At 46.8% G+C, this 18,691-nt stretch overlaps 1 protein-coding gene across 1 annotated transcript in view; it reads left to right on the top strand.

Moving 5' to 3' along the window:
* SEL1L3 (SEL1L family member 3) overlaps positions 1-18,691 on the top strand; it is a 100,389-nt gene that overhangs the window by 57,438 nt on the left and 24,260 nt on the right. Inside the window, exons 12-16 of the mRNA XM_082606914.1 lie at positions 5,512-5,631; positions 8,133-8,273; positions 11,949-12,011; positions 15,043-15,219; positions 17,600-17,727. Of these exons, the coding sequence (XP_082463040.1) occupies positions 5,512-5,631; positions 8,133-8,273; positions 11,949-12,011; positions 15,043-15,219; positions 17,600-17,727 (629 nt within the window). The remainder of the gene's footprint in view (positions 1-5,511; positions 5,632-8,132; positions 8,274-11,948; positions 12,012-15,042; positions 15,220-17,599; positions 17,728-18,691) is intronic.

Raw genomic sequence — 18,691 nt, 5'->3', positions numbered from 1 at the left:
TTGGGACGTAGATGAAACAGGGGGACAGCCATGTGAGGACACAGCTAAGGAGAGGGGCCTCAGAAGAAACTAAACCTGCCACCATCTTGATCTTGGACTCCCAGCCTCCAGAAGCGTGAGAAAATTAATTTCTGTGGTTTAAGCCACGCAGTCTGTGGCGTTTTGTTATGGCAGTCCTGGCAAATGAATTCACCTCCTAACTGGCCTTTCTGTTGCCAGTCTTGTCCCTTCCCATTTTCTTCCCACGGAGGCCAAAGAGGGCAGTCAACAGTGGAGGTTCTCAACCTGACTGCACATCAGAATCACGTGGGGACTCAAAGAATACCTCTGCACAGGCTCCACCCCACAGTCTTATTGAAGTGACAGAGGGAGGGTCCAGGCATGTAATAGGCGTATATATGTCTATGTGCATATGTGTATTTAAATAGCTCTTCAGATGGGCGTAATGTGCAGTCAGCGTTGAGAAGTACTGAGCCGGAAGCACTAAGTCCAGCTCATCACTTGGCATAGGAGATGTTCCTTGATCTGGTTTCTCTCTGCTTCCCCAACCTCAGCTCTCAGTGATTCCATGTTTGGCCTGCCCACCCTGGTAATGCCAAGCTTTTGGTCACACCATGCTGTCCACAATTCCTGGCCCTGCTCAGTCTCCTCTGCCTGGTTTGCTTTCTCCACTCCCACCCCCTTTTCCTGCCTCCTGACCCCCGCTCCTACTAGGATGCTGGGCTCAGACACCACCACCTCCTTGGATCTTCCCTTTGCTGCACCGCCATGGCACCCGGGCACATCCCCGCCATTGCTCTATGATGGGTGCTGTGTACAGGTCTCGGAGCCAGCTCTCCCAGTAGACTGTGAGCTCCCTGAGACAGGCACCTTGTCTGTTCACGTCGGTGACCCCAGTGCCCAGCCCTGTGTTTGACATGTAGTTGGCACTCACTGTTTACTGATGGGATGGTGGACAGCATGAGAGTACTGAGTATCCAGTGATGAACACAAAGCGATCACGTCTCCTTGATTCTCTGGTGCTTTTTGATGCAACCAGTGTTCATTGTTGAGGGCAAGCTCCCAGGCACTTGGCTTTCAACTCTGCCCCTCTTGCATTCAGCACCGCCTTTGTATGAGGAACACCCCGTTTGGGGAATCTTGGGTACTTGCTTCCCTGTCTCTCCATCATTACACCTGATATTCCTCCATTCTTACTTTAAAATCCCTAAAATGTTAAATTTCAACAAAGAAAACTTACCCCCCCCATTGGAAGCCCAACATTATAGCTGATTTTTGTTGTTGTTGTTGCGGTACGTGGGCCTCTCACTGTTGTGGTCTCTCCCATTGCGGAGCACAGGCTCCGGACGTGCAAGCTCAGTGGCCACGGCTCACGGGCCCAGCCACTCTGTGGCATGTGGGATCTTCCCGGACCGGGGCACGAACCCGTGTCCCCTGCATCGGCAGGTGGACTCTCAACCACTGCGCCACCAGGGAAGCCCTATAGCTGATTTTAAACACCCTAAGAGGCAGGTTCCTCATGGTGGTGTCTACAGGCCCTGAAGGAAGGAGTGGTTTAAGTGTAGGCTCTGAAATTGCCCTGCTCCTGAGTTCCCAGGAGCACTGGCTGGAGCGTTATAGTTCACGACTTGAGAGAATGCAGATGCTACAGAAAATGGGGGGCCGCTGAGAGATTTTTCTCTCCAGGTCCAAATTCCACCACATCCTTCGCCCTCCCTACTCCCTCCCGGCTCTGCGCTCCGTCCTGCCTTTCCTGTGATTCATTGCAGACAGCTGATATGATGTGAACACTGCCCTTGAAGCCTATAGGCTGAGCAGAGAGAAAGGAAGTAAAGCGTATGAAGAGTCAGTGTCTGTGGGACAGTGTGATGCCTTCTCTGACACTGGGTCCAGGGGCATCTGAGGACTGTAGAGTCTCTGGACATTGGACCTCCTCTAACCTGGTCAGCCGGTTTTAACCCTACGGTATAGGCTATGAACTGCTCATTCTGGAGACGTTGATTTTACAACACAGCAACAAAAGCAATCCACCTCCCCGGGAAGGCACAGAAGATTCCAGAACTGGTCAGTCTGGGAATCTGGGTCCCTGTCAGCTTCTCCCCAGCTCTGCCCCCCACCATGGTCCCCACCGTTCCTTCTCCACACTAAAGCTTCTTCTGGGATTGGTCACATTCCCATCTGAGGCATCATTCCCTGGTCTCAAAATGTTTGATGATGAGCAACCCAACACCGCTCCCTTTTAGGGGTTGTTCCTTCATCAGATGTCTTCGTAGATGGTTGGCTTTCATGGAAGGCCTTGGACATGTGGCTCTGACTGGTGCTGGATGCCACTCTGGGGACCCCAGAGCTATGAAGACACAACCACCGGCCCAGGTGTGGCAGGCAGCTGTGGTGTGGCTCCAGGGCCAGTTTGCCTGGCTCAGGTCCTAGATCTGCATTCACCGGGTGTAAAATCTTGGATAATCGCACTCACTTTTCTGTCTCTGCACAGCTTTTTCACCTGTAAACACTGCCATGACTGTCTGCACCTCACATAGCTTATAGCATGTATAAATTAATCGTATGATGTGTGTTGAGTGGACCTCGGCACACAATGTGGATGCTCTCAAATGTTTCCAGCCCCAGCACTCCCTCCTCAAATCTGTCCCTTCCATCTTCAAAAGCACCGAATTCTCTTAGATAGATCTTCATCCCCCCAGTGTAAGGCTTTGAGCTGTACAAAACTGCAAATACCAATGAGAGGGCTAACATTCTAAACTGCTTTCAGCTCTTTACATGATAGAATGAACTAAAGACCTAAAAAATGATGAGTTACCATTCCTGAGAGCTTCCCATATGCCAGATGCTCTGCTAAGATCTTCACAAACAATCTCATTTAATGCTCATGCAACTCTGTGAGGTCAGTACAAGTATTGTTCCCATTGTACAGATGGGGCAACTGAGACTCAGGGTAGCCAAAGAACTTGCCCAAAGTCGCACAGCAAATGAGTAATGCAGCCTAGATTTGAACCTGGATGTTACTAACTCTTCACACTATAAAAAATAATGGCTAATAGGTGGAGTAATTTTGATGTAGCAGATACCATTCTAAGCTTCATTTTTATGGATATAGAAACTAAGGCTCAAATAAATAAAGTCAGTGGCCCAAGGCCCACAGGTAGTTAGTGGTGAGTTAGAATTCATGTCCACTGGGTCTGATGCAAAAAGTTGTGCTCTTAATGGCCCTGCCCTACTGCAAAGCTCAATGGTACTACCCAGGGAAGCAGAAAGGGGCTAGGTCAGGAGACAGTGAGATAAAAGACAAAAGAGTTCCTTCTTCAGAGTGATGCATGGTTGCCCAGGTGCCCTGCAAACGTGGCCTTTGCCAAGACCCCTCTCACGACACTGTTAGATGGAGTTCATTATGTATAAGGGGAGACAATGAAACAGCCCCCATCTGCTTCTCCCAGATGTATGAGTCATTCACAGGGTGGTGCAGCTAGGTGAGGACTATGGACCCCACAGCCAGCCAGCCTGGGTTTGATTCCAAAGTTTGAAGAACATAGGTAAGTTACTTAACCTTTCTGGGCCTCAGTTTCCACATCTGTGAAATGGGGATATTGATGGTGAATGTCTTGTAAGGTTGCAAAGATTCAGTGAGTCATTCTGGGCCAAGCAGTTGGTCGCCGCACACAGTTCTCGCTGGTGATTATGATCTTACCACTGCCAGAGAGTAGCAGAAACACCTAAGAGTATAAATCCTTGCAGGATAGAAACTCTGGTTTCACGTGTTCTGTGTTTCATTCAAGTCCCATGACAAAGTTAAGGAAGAAGAAACAAAATAAGGAAAAGAAGGAAATTAACCCCAAATCAAAACACCCAAACTCTCCAGTTGAACGAAAAACTTCTAGCTGAGAATTCTATTGTTCTAGCAGCCTGAGCTTCAGCCCAGGATTCCAGAGCCTTCCCGCTAGAGGGCGACATCATGGGGGAGCCCGTCAGAGCCTGTCTTTGTAGTCAGACCAACCTGGCTTCCAGGGCTAGCTCTACAGTGTGACCTTGAGTTCATGGTTTCACCTTCTGAGCTTCAGTTTCTTTACATATAAATTGAGGACACTGATATTTGGGCCACAGCCCTGCTGTGAGGATTAAATGAGAAAAACATTTGTTAAACACCCCGCACATACTTGGTTTCAGTCAAAGGTGGTGGGCATCATTATTCCAATTGTTGCTGTTTGCTGGGGGGCGTCTCAAGGTTAGACATCCAGCAGGAATTGATACCACTGGGTTCCTAGCTCTGTCCCCAAGTCTGTCCGCTACTGCCCCTGAGAGGGACCTTTGGCTCCACATGGCCACAGCTGGGTGACCCTCTCAGGAATGGGCTACAGGCTAGTGCTTGTGAATCCAAGTCATTTTCTTCACTGACAAACAGAAAGGGTCAGAAGGGAAATCAGGCCTGGCTCCTTGTTCTCTAAGGCTTCTTCCCAAATGCATGCAGATTCAATTTTTTCACCATCTGCTTGTGGCCTTGAAGCCCTTCCCAGGCGCTCCTGGTACTGTTAGATACCGTTCATCATGTATAAGGGGAGACTGTCAAACAACAAGGCCATTTTTTGGATAAACAGCCAAAATTTATACATAAAAATGAGTCTTGGGGCTTCCCTGGTGGCGCAGTGGTTGAGAGTCCGCCTGCCGATGCAGGGTACACGGACGGGTTCGTGCCCCGTTCCGGGAGGATCCCACATGCCGCGGAGCAGCTGGGCCCATGAACCATGGCCGCTGGGCCTGCGTGTCTGGAGGCTGTGCTCCACAACGGGAGAGGCCACAACAGTGAGAGGCCTGCGTAGCGCAAAAAAAAAAAAAAAAAAAAATGAGTCTTATTTTCTTCAAAGGAGGCAGATACCTGGGAGGCTGTGTGCAAATTCAAAACATTTTGTGAACTTTCCCTTGGATTCCTCTTTAGAGCCTCTGGCACATTTTTGCTCACATCCTCAGAGTTAATATGCCCTCCTCTTTTCAGTGTAGATTTCATTTTGAAATAGCCGAAAGATATCGGAGGCCGAGCCTGCTAAATAAAAAGGGTTGAGTCATGCAGGATACTGACACTTTGGGATAAAAAAATAATAAGGTTATACTTAGAAAATATTGATTTACTTTTTTTTGATGCCGTGTAATCTGACTCTGCAATCAGCAGCACAGAGGTGGACTTCTGAACCAGCTTGAGAGATGGAAGAGGAAGTGGAATAAATTCTGTCCTCCGAAGGAAAACACTTTGATAGGAACAAAAATACCCATTTAGATATAGGACATGTGATCCATTCATTTAAAAAAGAATTTGATCTCGTGGCTCTGTGGACACACCTCATATTTCAATTATTCATATGGTTTTTACTTGAGCAGTTGCTGCTTTAAGAACAATGTCATGCCTTTTGCATGCCCATATCATTTAGATATTTTCATTCTCCCTTCTCCTCCCCTCCTTCCCTCCCTCCCTTCCTTCCCTCCTTCTTTTCTTCCTTCCTTCCCTTTTAGGCATACGTTGAGACAATTAGACTAAAAGATGATGAAGTTCTCAAGGTACAAACCAAAGAAGATGGAGACGTCTTCATGTGGCTGAAGCATGAAGCTACTCGAGGCAATGCGGCGGCTCAGGTAAAAATGCGTTCCACAGTTTTGGAAAGTCTCTCAGCCACGACAGACCAGGTTACACCATGATAGTAAAGTATCCCAAACCTAGTGGCTTAACACAACACCAATGTACTGTTGTTCTCTGCTGTTCTCACTACATGTCCAATGGGGGTGGCATGGGCTGTGCCCTCATAGTCCCCTAGGAGCCCAAGCTAACAGAGGCTTCACCAAAACATGCTTCCAAAGCCATTGCCGCAGGATGACGCTGCGACACATCACAGGCTGAGTCTTAACGCTTCTGCTCAGAAGGGGCACGAGTCATTTCTCACATTTCATTGGCCAAAGGAAGTCAGCTGGTCACTCTTGACTTGAGTGAGCCGGAAATGTAGTCCAACCGGACCCAGAGGAGAGAGAGCCATGATATTTATGATCAGTCCTAAGACTACCATCAGACATTTTAATGCATCAGATAGAAATAAAAAGAAGCATCTTGGAGTGCAGGAGAGATTAGGTGGGCATCGAGAAGGCCACAGAATCAGCTCGGAGAATAATAGAAACTCTGTGTTGCATGTAAGACCAAAAGGATCGACCTTGTCTCTTGAACATGTTTTGTCTTTTCGATAGACCTGTAAGAGGTACAAGAAAGGGCAGAGGGCTGGGAGGACCCCCCACCTCCGACCCCATCTGACTTCTTGCCCTGATTTCACTATGAAGAAAAGTCCTTGTGGGAGCCAGCTAAGTCTGATTGCACTGGAGGAAGGAAACCTCCTTCCCTAAGGATGGATTTAGCTTTTGCTTTGTGTTCCCAGTGAGCACAGTGTCAGGAAGAGCCTCTGCTCTGGGTCTGCCAAGCAGGCAGAAGACCAGAGGTGGGAAAGAGAAAGAAAACCAAAGAACGCATTGACAAACAAACACTTCAGAGACCCTGTAGTAACGGGTCTCCCATCCCTCCTTAGAGGTCTTCCTAGCATCTCAGAAGATGCTTTCCTGGAAGTTATAAGGTTTTCTTTTGGGGGGTGGAGGATGGAAGAGAAGGAGATGAGAGGAGAAGTAGAAAGAAGGAAAGAAAATCAAGGCCCACAAGGGGCCAGAATGATAGCAATGTTGCCTGTGCCTCCGTCTTGGGCTCTGTCCCTGCCTGCAGTCTTTCTAGTTCAGGAAGGAATTCCAGTGCATAGTTCAGGAAATGCTGCTGCCAGATTTCATGGGTGCTCCAGAGCTTGTGTGAACATTCCTAACAAAGACACTTCTTCCCTCCTTCATTCAGCAAATCTTTGTTGCGTTGCTTCTATGAGTTTCTGTTGAGTTCTGCTGGGTGGGAGCTGGGGGCACAAGGGCAGACAAATAACGTCTTGAGATTCCTACCACCAAAGACCCCCAGCTTCGATTGAGTCTAATGGTGGAGCCAGCCATGTAGACAGATGCTGGGATAGTGCTGTAGCGAGATGCCCTGATATGGATTTGCACAGGCCTCCATGCTGTTCACTGGGCCAAGAGGACGCACAGTACCTCCCAAGGAGAGGGCATTTCACGAGAGGAAACAGTGTGGTTGTTGATCCATCAGCTCTGGCCTGGGCGCAATAGATTCCTTCACATACACACACACACACACCCCCCACACACACATGCACACACCACCCCCCACACACGTACATGCCACACACATACACACCCCACAAAGATACACCCCCCCACCCACATAAACACACACACACACCACACACATACATACGCACCCCACACACACTACCCACCCCTACCCCCACACCCCCCCCACATACACGCCCCCCCCCCCACACACATACCCCACACACATACACACATGCACACACCACCCACATACACAGACACCACCCACACCCCCCCACACACATACCCCACACACATACACACACACATACACACACACGCCCCCCCCACACCCCACACACACCCCACACACATACACATACACAAACACACCCCACATACACACACATACACACACACTCCACACACATACACACACACCACACACACATATACCACACACACCACACACATACACACCCACCCCCACCCCCCCACACACACACCCTGTCCACATACACACACACAATTTCCAACTTGTGTTAATGACTTGTATTTACACCAGTTCATCTTTAGTGCTCTTGTACCCAGGAGGAAGATAACATGTCTACTTAAATCTTGGTTCTCAATATAAAAACATTTTAAACTAGGTTTGCCTTCCCCCCTTTTTTTTTTTTTTTTTTTTTTTTTTGCAGTATGCGGGCCTCTCACTGCTGTGGCCTCTCCCGTTGCGGAGCACAGGCTCCGGACGCGCAGGCTCAGCAGCCATGGCTCACGGGCCCAGCCGCTCCGCGGCATGTGGGATCTTCCCGGACCGGGGCGCGAACCCGGGTGCCCTGCATCGGCAGGCGGACTCTCAACCACTGCGCCACCAGGGAAGCCCCCCCCTTTTTAAAGTCTTGTTTATTAAGCATAACACAGGAAAGTCATTATTCTAAATTGCTATTGTCTTGAAGCAACGGTTGGCCCAGATGCTGTTCTGGGGCCAGCAAGGCGTGGCCAAGAACCCGGAAGCGGCTATTGAGTGGTACGCCAAGGGTGCCCTGGAGACTGAGGACCCCGCGTTAATATACGACTACGCCATCGTGTTATTTAAGGTAAGAATCACTCAATTTGTGCCGAAATTGCACAGTTTCTATCAGACTTCCCAAGTGGTTTCCTGTAGGCATGCAGTGAATCAGGGAGCCTGTAACTGAAGAACCTTAGGACATGCTTCTGTCAGTCTGGATGGAAAGGGGTATTTGCTGAAAAGGCAAAGTCAGAAGCAGTTCCCTGGTCTCGTTTTTAATCATTTGTCTTAGGTTTGACACCTGGATTCTCTCTGCTTTTGCAAGAACTGACATTCTGGAGCAGGCACCCATATTTTACAGATTGGTACACGGCCAGCAGCCCCAAAGGTGCTGCAAGTTCTCTATCAGGCAGAGTTATCATTGAATTATAGCTAAGACCAAGTGCATGTTTGGGCTGGATCCCAACAGTCCCATTGATCGATACAAAGATCTTGGTTTTAAGCCAACAGGAGAGCAGTGGGACGGATGGGAAGTGCATTAGCCCAGGAGATAGAGGATGGAGTTCAAATCTCTCCTCTGCAACGATTAGCTGCATCCTTGGACTTATCCGATCTCATGAGACACTGGTAATGACTACAGATGGAGTGAAATAACCTAAGGAAGGGGCTCCAAGAACTGTAAAATGCTTTACAAAATAATAATATTTCACATTGATTGATGCAGTGCTTATTACCTGATGTACATGTATTAACACATTCAATCCTCGAGACAACTTTGCAAGGTAGGTATCATGGTGTATTATGATAGCTGTTTATATGTGTGGAGACAGAGGCTCAGAAAGGGTTTGTAACTTGCCCAAGGTTGAACAACTGGTGTGTTTCAGACCTGGGACTGGGATGCTCTTCATCCCTGAATGCAGAGACATCAATTCACCAATCTTGGGAAAGCTGTTGGCTCTAGTAAGGAAACCCTTGGTCCTTATGTCCAGACCCAATGGAGGCAGCTGCCCACAAAGAGCGAGTGTCTTCAAACAAGGACGTGGATACACGTGGCTGGGCTCATCTCCAGAACCACAGCTGTGGCCGCTCACTAATTAACAACCATGACTCTTGCTACCTTTCTGGCCCTCCAAGTCTTAAAAACCTATTGGTTGTTACGGTTTCCAAGTTTAGAGCCCAGACTTTTTCTTTGTAGTCGTTAAATCAACATAGAAATGGTTTGACTCTTAGCTATATGCCAATGCATTCGTATATTTATATAATAAACACCCATTCTGGGTTGACAAAATGCCAGACTCTGTGCTAGATGGAGGGACATATGGATGCATGAGCCTCATCCTTGACCTCAGGGGTCTCAGATACTCGTGGGCAAGACAGAGGACTGAGACAGGCACAGAGGAGAGGCGCCAGTCCACCAGAGTTGGGGCTGGCCACTGCCCAAAGTACAGAGAAGAAAAGGCATGACTCAGACATTACTTCTGCCCACCAGGAGCTTGAAATCTAGAGGGAAAGCAAAAGATATAAATAAATGATACGGGAGGTGACAGGATGTTTCTTCAGGGTCTGATTTCCCAAACCTTAAAGGTTTTTTGGTTTTCCTGCATTCTAAGTTATCTCTGAGAGGGAGGAAGGAAGCCCTTTATCTACATCTCAAGGCAGATTTTTACCTCTGGCCAAAGGTGTCTTTAAGTATTTTCAATGTAAAAAAAAAACCCATACAAAAAAATGAACTTTCCAAACATGAAGAATGGCAACATGCTCTCGGCTTGTTGTCTTGTGTGGATATTCGGCTTATTGTATTCAAAGATAGCGCCATGATGACAGCTATAGTTTGTCCAAGATGGTCAGATACATCCCATTTCACATCCACATGAGGATGGAGCTTGGACTTTTACTGCAGCAACTGTCCTCCATGGATTCATTCAGTGGATGAAGTTATTGAGCACTTGCTATGCATCACGACTTTATACTTCTCTCACTTTACAACTTCCAGTACTACTCAGACTTGTGCATAGTGTGTAGTCTTTGTGCAAGAACTCACCCCACTTCTGATTATATAATTACACTGGAAAATCCCTGGCCTAGAACTCAGAGTATCTGAGTTCTGGTTGCAGATCTAACTGTGAGGTTTTGGGTAAGTCAACCCCTCTGGGCCCCAGTTTTATTCCTTGAAAACAAAGAAGTTGGAGAAAAACTTTGAGTGCAACCAGGTTCTAACATTTCGTCATCCTGGTCGTTCCATTGCTTTCCCCGAAATCCAAAAAGCTTGTCTCATTGCTTCCATCCAGTTACTGCAAACAGCCTTCATGTCCTTTTGTCTTTCCTCTCTCTCTGTAATTAAACGAAGTAATGGTGCACTTCTGAAAAATATTTTCATCTTCCACTTTGCTTCAGCTCATCGGTTTTGTGAAATAGGTAAGTTAAAATCGAGTAGAAACTCATTGTATGTAATTTAACCTTTATTTGGATTCACAGTTTTATTTTGGGTCCTGGAAAACTACAAAGACAGATTCTGCAGCATGTTTTCTGTATCCTGTAAGGAGGTTACGGATCATTATACTTTCTCAGCATGGGAATTAAAATACATAGGAGAAAATACAGCATGGCAGTTATAAACTTGGACTCTGGAGCCTGGGTTCACATCCTGCCTCTACTCCTTGCTCACTGTGTGATTCTGGGCAAGTTTCTCTGATGAGAAAGATAGCAGCACCCCGGCTGGGGTTGGGAGGATTTGATATGGCAGGAGAGTTCTTGGCCCACGTTAATTAACACCGGAATGTTTGCTAATGCTCTCTTCATTTACTGTAGAGCTAAGAATTTAAATAGAGTTAATAGCTGTATTCATTGCAAAGCCCTCTAACATTATATCACATGTGACCCTGTCAAGCGCTGAGTCTGAGACCAGGAGGACTCCATGGGCTGTGTCGGTCAATAACAGACTCTAAGTGAGCTTGGAAGCATCAGGGTTTTCATCCGGCTCTTCTCACTTGCCATGTGCATGGTCAGCGCTATGTTGACAGAGCCCTCAGGGTCACAACCCCCACCCCGCTCCACCCTCACACCCACCATTTTCCCACGTGGTCCTGCAGACACCCCAGCATGTTTCCACGGAGTTCTGCTCTTGTAACAAGAACTCCAAGGCCACATCTCTCTCTGTGATGCACAAACCACCTCTGCTGGAAAAACTTGATTTTGCTAGAGGAAGCTTGTCAGTTTGGTAGCGTCTGAGGGAACAGATTCTAAGGGGTCCTGTCTCCCTCACCACTGGCTCTCGAGCTGTTTCTGAAGCCACAGTGCTCCACCATGGGGACTCCCACGAGGACGCTGGAAGGTTGCAAATGACAGGCTAATAACTCTTGACTGTCTGATGCAGATAAAGTTGTCTGTCTGCTCGCATATTAGGCAATCCCCAGAGAAACACAACCAGGATGACCAGACTCATTTAACCTTATTCATGGCTTCTCCCAACAGCACCTGCGGATTGACGGGAATGTGATTCCCTGACCATCAATGGGGGATTTTTATGGATGCTAAGCTGGGAGGGTGAGGTTTATTGCCTCTCTTCTACAAATCTATGCAAAATAATGATGATGATGATGATGATGTAACAGCTCTGTATATAGAAATCTTCAAGATTAGATTTTTAATTGAGAAGGCTTGGGCTTTAGTATCTTCTATTGAACACTGACAGATGGGTGTGATGGTTTTGCGTGCAACTCTGCGTTTATTTTCTTCGTGATCATTGCTGTTTATCATTGTTTAGGGTCAAGGAGTAAAAAAGAACAGACGGCTTGCCTTACAGCTGATGAAGAAAGCAGCTTCCAAGGTAACACTTGTGCATATTGTCAGAGGGAAACATTTCCGTCACACACACCCATACTCTTAAGTCGAGGAGAGTGAATGGCCAGCCTTCTGAAGAAGGTAGAAATGCAGTGGGGAGGGAGGGGTCGCTGGCATTGCAGTGACTAGTCATTTTTGAGCTACAACATATACAGAAACCTGCACAGTGAGGACGGCAAAATTCGAAAGCCAAACTCACTTTCCAGTCAATAGAATTCAGACCGATTTTATTTGAAGGCTAAAATTATAATCAAGGGCTGCCCTAATAACAAGCAGCAGCAGGGGGGCTCTTTGAAACTGAATGGGTATAAATGCCATTGAATTAGGAAAACCTAAAGCCTGAATCCTCTAAGTTTAACCCTGTTGTGTCCAATGCTCATTTGCTTCTCCGTGCTTTAACAAAGGGGCTGTTTATCAAGTTTATTGCCGAGTTTAGGAATTATTTTCCTTTTGTCACTATTTACTCTTCAAAGTTGTCTTCAAGCCAACTAGTTTAAATATTGCACTACAGAATGGAGGTTATAATATCACCTATGAGGGGACACACGCACACACACGCACACGCATGCACACAGGCATGCATGCATACATATCCCTGCGTGCAAACCCCCAATGCATGCACATCCACACGTGCACACTCACATGTGCTTGCATACAGATTTGCAAATAAACGGATTGGTAGAAACCGTAATTTTACAACCTTGACAGGGCCCTTTATAGCCCTTCAGGCTCTTGAATGTGCCTCCCTCCCCAAGGCTGATAATATTTGCCCTATCAACAAAGACTCCTGAAGTAACCATGCCGTTTTTTCTTCCTCAATTCCCTTTCTTTAGGGAGCTCAGAGTGTCTTTTTTTCTGTAGAACAGGAAGTTGGAGCATGGAGTAAGAATGCCAAGAGGCTTTTTCCTCCACCTGTGTGGTTTCTAGAGGACATGTGACCCAGGAGAAGGGAACCACTGAAGCTCATGCCAGCTCCTGACCCTGACACAGACTATAGAGCAGAAATAGAAAAGCAGCTTAATGGTGGTCATTGAGGGCATGGTTCCAGAGCATCCTAAAATGGGGAAGTAATGGGGATTCCTGGCAGGTGTGAAATTTGCATCTCTTTAGCATGCTAGTGGTGAATTGTTTTCTAAGGTGCTTTATTCTGAATGTAGTTTTGGCAGAGCTGAGATGAATATTGGAGGAAATGCAGTTTTATGGCCTGGAATACTCGCATTCTTAAAAGCATTATATGATTCTCACCCATTCATTCTGCAGGGAGTTATTAAGCCCTTCCTCTTTGTCAGGCACTTGGTGAAGCACAGAGTTTGATTTTTGGAATTAGCTAAAAGTCACTTGGACACAGGTGGAAATGTCCGGAATAAGGTGTAAGCGTTAAGAAATAAAACAAGATTTCTTGTGGTGCTCCTGATCTGGGTCCAAATACAATTTCTAAAGGACATTCTGGGAATGTTTTGAGTGATGACAGGTACCTTTGAATAAACCAGTGTGTCTGGAGGTGAGCATTGCACAAGCCATTTTGATATGTATTCCGTACACTTATTCCAAAGCTGGTTATTGCCACTATATATGATGTGGTCTATTCCTTCACGGAAATGCATTCATCCTGCAAATTCTCAGGAGGCCGCCTTGCATCTGGTACCGTGCAAGGCTCAAGAAGAATGCCTCTATGACTGATCCTCGGCCCTGACACCATCCCAAGTGTTGACTATCTTGAGGGCCTACGAATCTGAACCCTACTCTTGATCCTCAGGGTGTAGGATTTGGATTCTGTTTTGTGTGTCATAGGCATTCAAAAGATGGCTTTCATTCATTGGTCAAGTATTTATTGAGCACTTACTGTATGCCAAGTACTAACATAGGTGCTTGGAATACAAAACAAAGATCCCTGCCCTCGTGGAGCATCTGTTCTAATGGGCCTTGTCAGTTTCTTTCTCCTGGTCTTCCTGGCACCTGGAGTCCAACGTGAAAAGTAGGAGGTAGAGCATTTTAGGAGTCGTTGCAGATTGAAAAGGCTGCAGGCTGGTATCTTGGCATCCATTATTGAGGGATACCTGTCCTTCACTTCTGAAAGGGGAGGCAAAAGAGATGTGGTTCCACACTTGGACCCTAACTTAACCTGTCTCACAGATGCAAGGGCACTCACTGTTTGCTTCTCCAGTCCTTTTCTCCCCTGCTTGTCCATGGTCTTGTGGATCTGGCAGGAAAGGGGGAATGAGAGCACCGAATGCCCAGGTTTGCACACTTACACCCCTGCAGGGCTCCTGAGCCTTCGTCAACCAGACTGGAGCAGGTGGGAGCATCTGGGGAGAGCAGAGGCAGGCCCCTGAGAGCATGAATCAGCAAGAACAAGGAGGCTTAAGACTAGACTCACATGAACCAGGCCTTCTGTGGTACAGTCCCAATTTAGACACAGTTCTGAGACCACCCCCCTCCCCTCTGCCTCAGCCCCAACCAGACCCTACCTGTCGGGGCTGGGATGCCAAGCAGTCCCACGGCACCTGTGCTTTACAAGTAGGCCATTGCGGCTGCTTCCCACAGAGGGTTTGTTGGTGTTCAGGGCAGAGTAATCAAAAGATAGGCAGGCAGGTCACCTAGAAATCATCCCAGCCAGGGCAGGTTTCCAGCCTCCTGTCACAGTTGAGCGGTCATGAATTTCAAGGGCATTGTTGATACTGCAGGGCAGTAAGAGGCCTTCTGTAGATGAGGGCATTGCATAAGAGCCCATAGGGGCTGAGAGATGATTTGGGGGCCAGCATCACTGCTGAGCTGGAAGGCAGAAATCCCAGCAGCAGCTCGGTGAAATCCTCCTGGGAAGACGCTAAGGCAGCCTCATGTTTTCCAGCACTTAACTTTTCTTTAATGCCATCTGCCCCCAAAAAAGAGACAGGAAAGGTTTTTTTCAGACTCAGGCAGAATACTTTCACAACAGTTGATTCTCTCTGGGTTTGTTTTTGTTTTTGTTTTTGTTTTTTTTTTTTAAAAAGGAATTCCTTTCTTGTTCTAAAATCCAGGGATTGCATCAGGCAGTCAACGGCCTGGGATGGTATTACCACAAGTTCAAGAAAAATTATGCCAAAGCGGCTAAGTACTGGTTAAAAGCAGAAGAAATGGGGAACCCAGATGCATCATACAATCTTGGAGTCCTGTACTTGGATGGCATTTTCCCAGGAGTTCCTGGAAGGAATCAAGTGAGTAAGACTTGAGACCAGCTGTGCAGCTGGTCAGTCACTTAGTCATGAAGCAGGTGTACTGTATGCCCAGCCCAGACAAGGCCCCATGGGTGGTGCAGACACCACCCAAGACGCAGACCGTGATCTTGAGGAACTCAAGTGCACAGTTAGGAAGACAAGATGGTGAAGAGCAAAGGCTGGCATTAGCCAAACGCCAAGTGTGTGCTAATTGCTGTGACCCAAACAGTTCTGGAAAGGGGAAAGAGTGAAGGCCAAAGCAGTCAGAAAGGCTTCATGGAGGAGGAAGCCTAAGCTGGGGAGAGGAGAGGGAGATGATGCAAGGTGACAATGAGAGAGAGATGGTGCAGAGACTGATGACTGATCTTACTGGAAGCAAAGAAAACTGGGTCCAAATAGGGTTGCCTGGTATGAGACCAGATTTAATGGTAATGTAAATAACAGTAACAATCTTCAGTGTTTGCCGAACACTTCCTCTAGGCCAGACACTCACAGACACTTTCTGTGTGCCATCCCATGTCATCCTAACTACCCTCTGGGATAGTTACTGTTATTACAACCATTTAACAGAGTAAGCAACTGAGGCTCTGAAAGGTTTCATAACTTAGAGTCATACACTTAAGTGGAGTCAAGACCTGGTCCCCATGTGAAATGGAAACCCCTTGTTATTATTAATAATAATATTGATGATAGTAATAATAATCTGAGCACCATTACATTCAACACATTAATTGAATGCCCACCCTATGCCAGGCACTCTTCCCAGGCAGTGGGGATACAGCAGCAGACAAAACAGTCTCTGCTTTGGGGAAGTTTACATTCCAGTGGAGCAGAAAGATAATAAACAAACAAATATATAGTATGAGGGCAGGTGGGATAAGTGTTATAGGGAGAAATAAAGCAGGATAAGGAGGACCGAGAGGGTAGAGATTGGGGGATGCTATTTTATAAGGGAGATCAGAGAAGGTCTCTCTGATAATGTGACACTGTACAAACTCCTAAAGGAGTCTTGTGAATGTCTGGGAGAACAGCCCAGAAAGAGGGAACAGCCAGGGCAAAAGCCCAGAGAGGAAAGCAGGTTTGGTGTGCTTGAGGGATAGCAGGGAGGCTAAACTGGCAGGATCAGAGAGCAAGGAAGGCGCGAGGAGGTGGAAAATCAGGTCAAGGAGGCAGCTACGCTGAGCAAGATGGGACGGCTCTGAACAGGGCGGGGAGACACTGTGTTTTCACAGATTCCTCCTGGATCCTGGTGGAGACTGGGCTTGAAGGAGACCAGAGCAAGAGCAAGGGGGTTAATGCATTGAATCCAAGTGAGAAAGGATGGGCAATATCAGAAGAGGTGCTGAGATGTGACTAGATTCTGGGTATATTTTGAAGGTCAAGGCATCAGGATTTGACGATGATTGGATGTGAGGTGTGAGTCAGGGAGAGGAGTCAGGATGACTCCTGAGTGTTTGGCATTTATTGAGATTGGAAGAAAAGGTAGCATTTAATGGGATGGGCTAGCTCTAGCAGCAGAGTTGGGGGTCGGGAATCAGAAAAAAAATATGTTCTGTGAAGCGCCATGCCAAGCCTCCAATACATGTTATCTCATTTAATCCTCACACCATACTTTCATGCTAGCTACTATCAGAAGCCACATTTTTCAGTTGCAGAAATTGAGTCATTCTCTTAGCTGGAGAGATTAACTAACATGCCCAAGGTCACGCAGCTAGTAAGGAGCAGAGTTGGGATTTGAACCCAGGCCTGTCTGACTCCAAAGCCCATACTTAAAAATGGCAGTTAACTGCCTGGGAAAAATAATAGGAATCAGTGGAATGTATACCCGTCTAAGCGTTTGTTTTCTTTTTTCCCTCCACCTCTCTCTGACTACTAGGAAGCTGTATATTTTTATGCATTGCAAATGTCTTTTAGCCCTCCCACACATCTGCCAGAATGGATTTTTTTATTGTCATATTCTAATTCTCACCTTCCTACTGGAAATGAAGTTTTTGTGTCTGAGTTTGAAAAAAGGTATTAAGCAAGGTTAGGGAAGCAAATGCCTGAAGTTTCACCTGGTGTGACTTTCGATGCTGTCTTCTGTCTGGCTGGCAGGGGTTATGTGAGGATCTGATAAGGTGATAATGATATTCGTAGTGTCTTGTTATCTTATTTATTGGGTAAACTTAACAGAATAGCTGTGGTCAAGGTTATCATGTAGTGGGGCCAGCTTCTGTGATTGGCTGTCTTCCTGGAACTTGACTTGGTTTTCTTAAAGATGTTAGAAGTTATAAACCTGTGATGATATCAGACGTTAAGTGCCTCAGGACCTTGGCTCTGATGAAACCAGCCCAGAAGGACTTCTCACTAATGAGACTGACGTTTGCTCATCTCTTTACAGACGTTAGCTGGTGAATATTTCCATAAGGCTGCACAAGGCGGACACATAGAAGGAACCTTGTGGTGTTCTCTCTACTATATCACAGGCAACCTGGAGACATTCCCTCGAGATCCCGAGAAGGCTGTTGTGTAAGAACCCGCCAGATATTGCGTATGAAGGGAAAGCCATATATTCAATACTATATTCACCATGCCTGAGAAAATAAAGTTTTCTTTTATTCTTTTTTTCCACATTAAAAAAACATTTTTTTTATTTTAGGCTGCGCTGTTTTCATTGCTGCGCACGGGCTTTCTCTATTTGCAGCAAGCGAGGGCTACTCTTCGTTGCGGTGCGCAGGCTTCTCATTGCGGTGGCTTCTCTTGTTGCGGAGCACGAGCTCTAGGCGCGCGGGCTTCAGTAGTTGCGGCACGCGGGCTCAGTAGTTGTGGCATGCGGGCTCAGTAGTTGCAGCATGCAGGCCCTAGAGTGGGTGGGCTTCAGTAGTTGTGGCACGTGGGCTCAGCAGTTGTGGCGCACAGGCTTAGTTGCTCCACGGCATGTGGGATCTTCCTTGACCAGGGCTCGAACCCGTGTCCCCTGCATTGGCAGGCGGATTCTTAACCACTGCACCAGCAGGGAAGCCCTTTCTTGCATTTTAAAAAATTCATCTTTATTTTAATCAGTTACACATGCACATAAAAAGCCAAGTCATTTGAAAAGACAAAAATTAAAAACAAAAATTTAGGGGCTTCCCTAGTGGTGCAGTGGTTGAGAGTCCGCCTGCCGATGCAGGGGACACTGGTTCGTGCCCCGGTCCGGGAAGATCCCACATGCCATGGAGCGGCTGGGCCCATGAGCCATGGCCGCTGAGCCTGCGCGTCCGGAGCCTGTGCTCCACAACAGGAGAGGCCACAACAGTGAGAGGCCCGTGTACTGAGAAAAAAAAAAAAAAAAAAAAAAATTTAATTAATTAAATTATTAAATCAAATTATTACTTTGACAAGAAAAAACAGGAAATCTCTGCCTCCCTCCCACACACTCCATTTCCTGCTCCCTGGAATAAATCACTTTTCATCTTTTAATTATTTCTTTTTTATTTGCCTCTATGTCTAA

The sequence above is a fragment of the Mesoplodon mirus genome (assembly GCF_964341445.2).
Source record: "Mesoplodon mirus genome assembly, chromosome: 2".
NCBI lineage: Eukaryota > Metazoa > Chordata > Mammalia > Artiodactyla > Ziphiidae > Mesoplodon > Mesoplodon mirus.
This window is presented reverse-complemented; position numbering and strand designations above follow the sequence as displayed.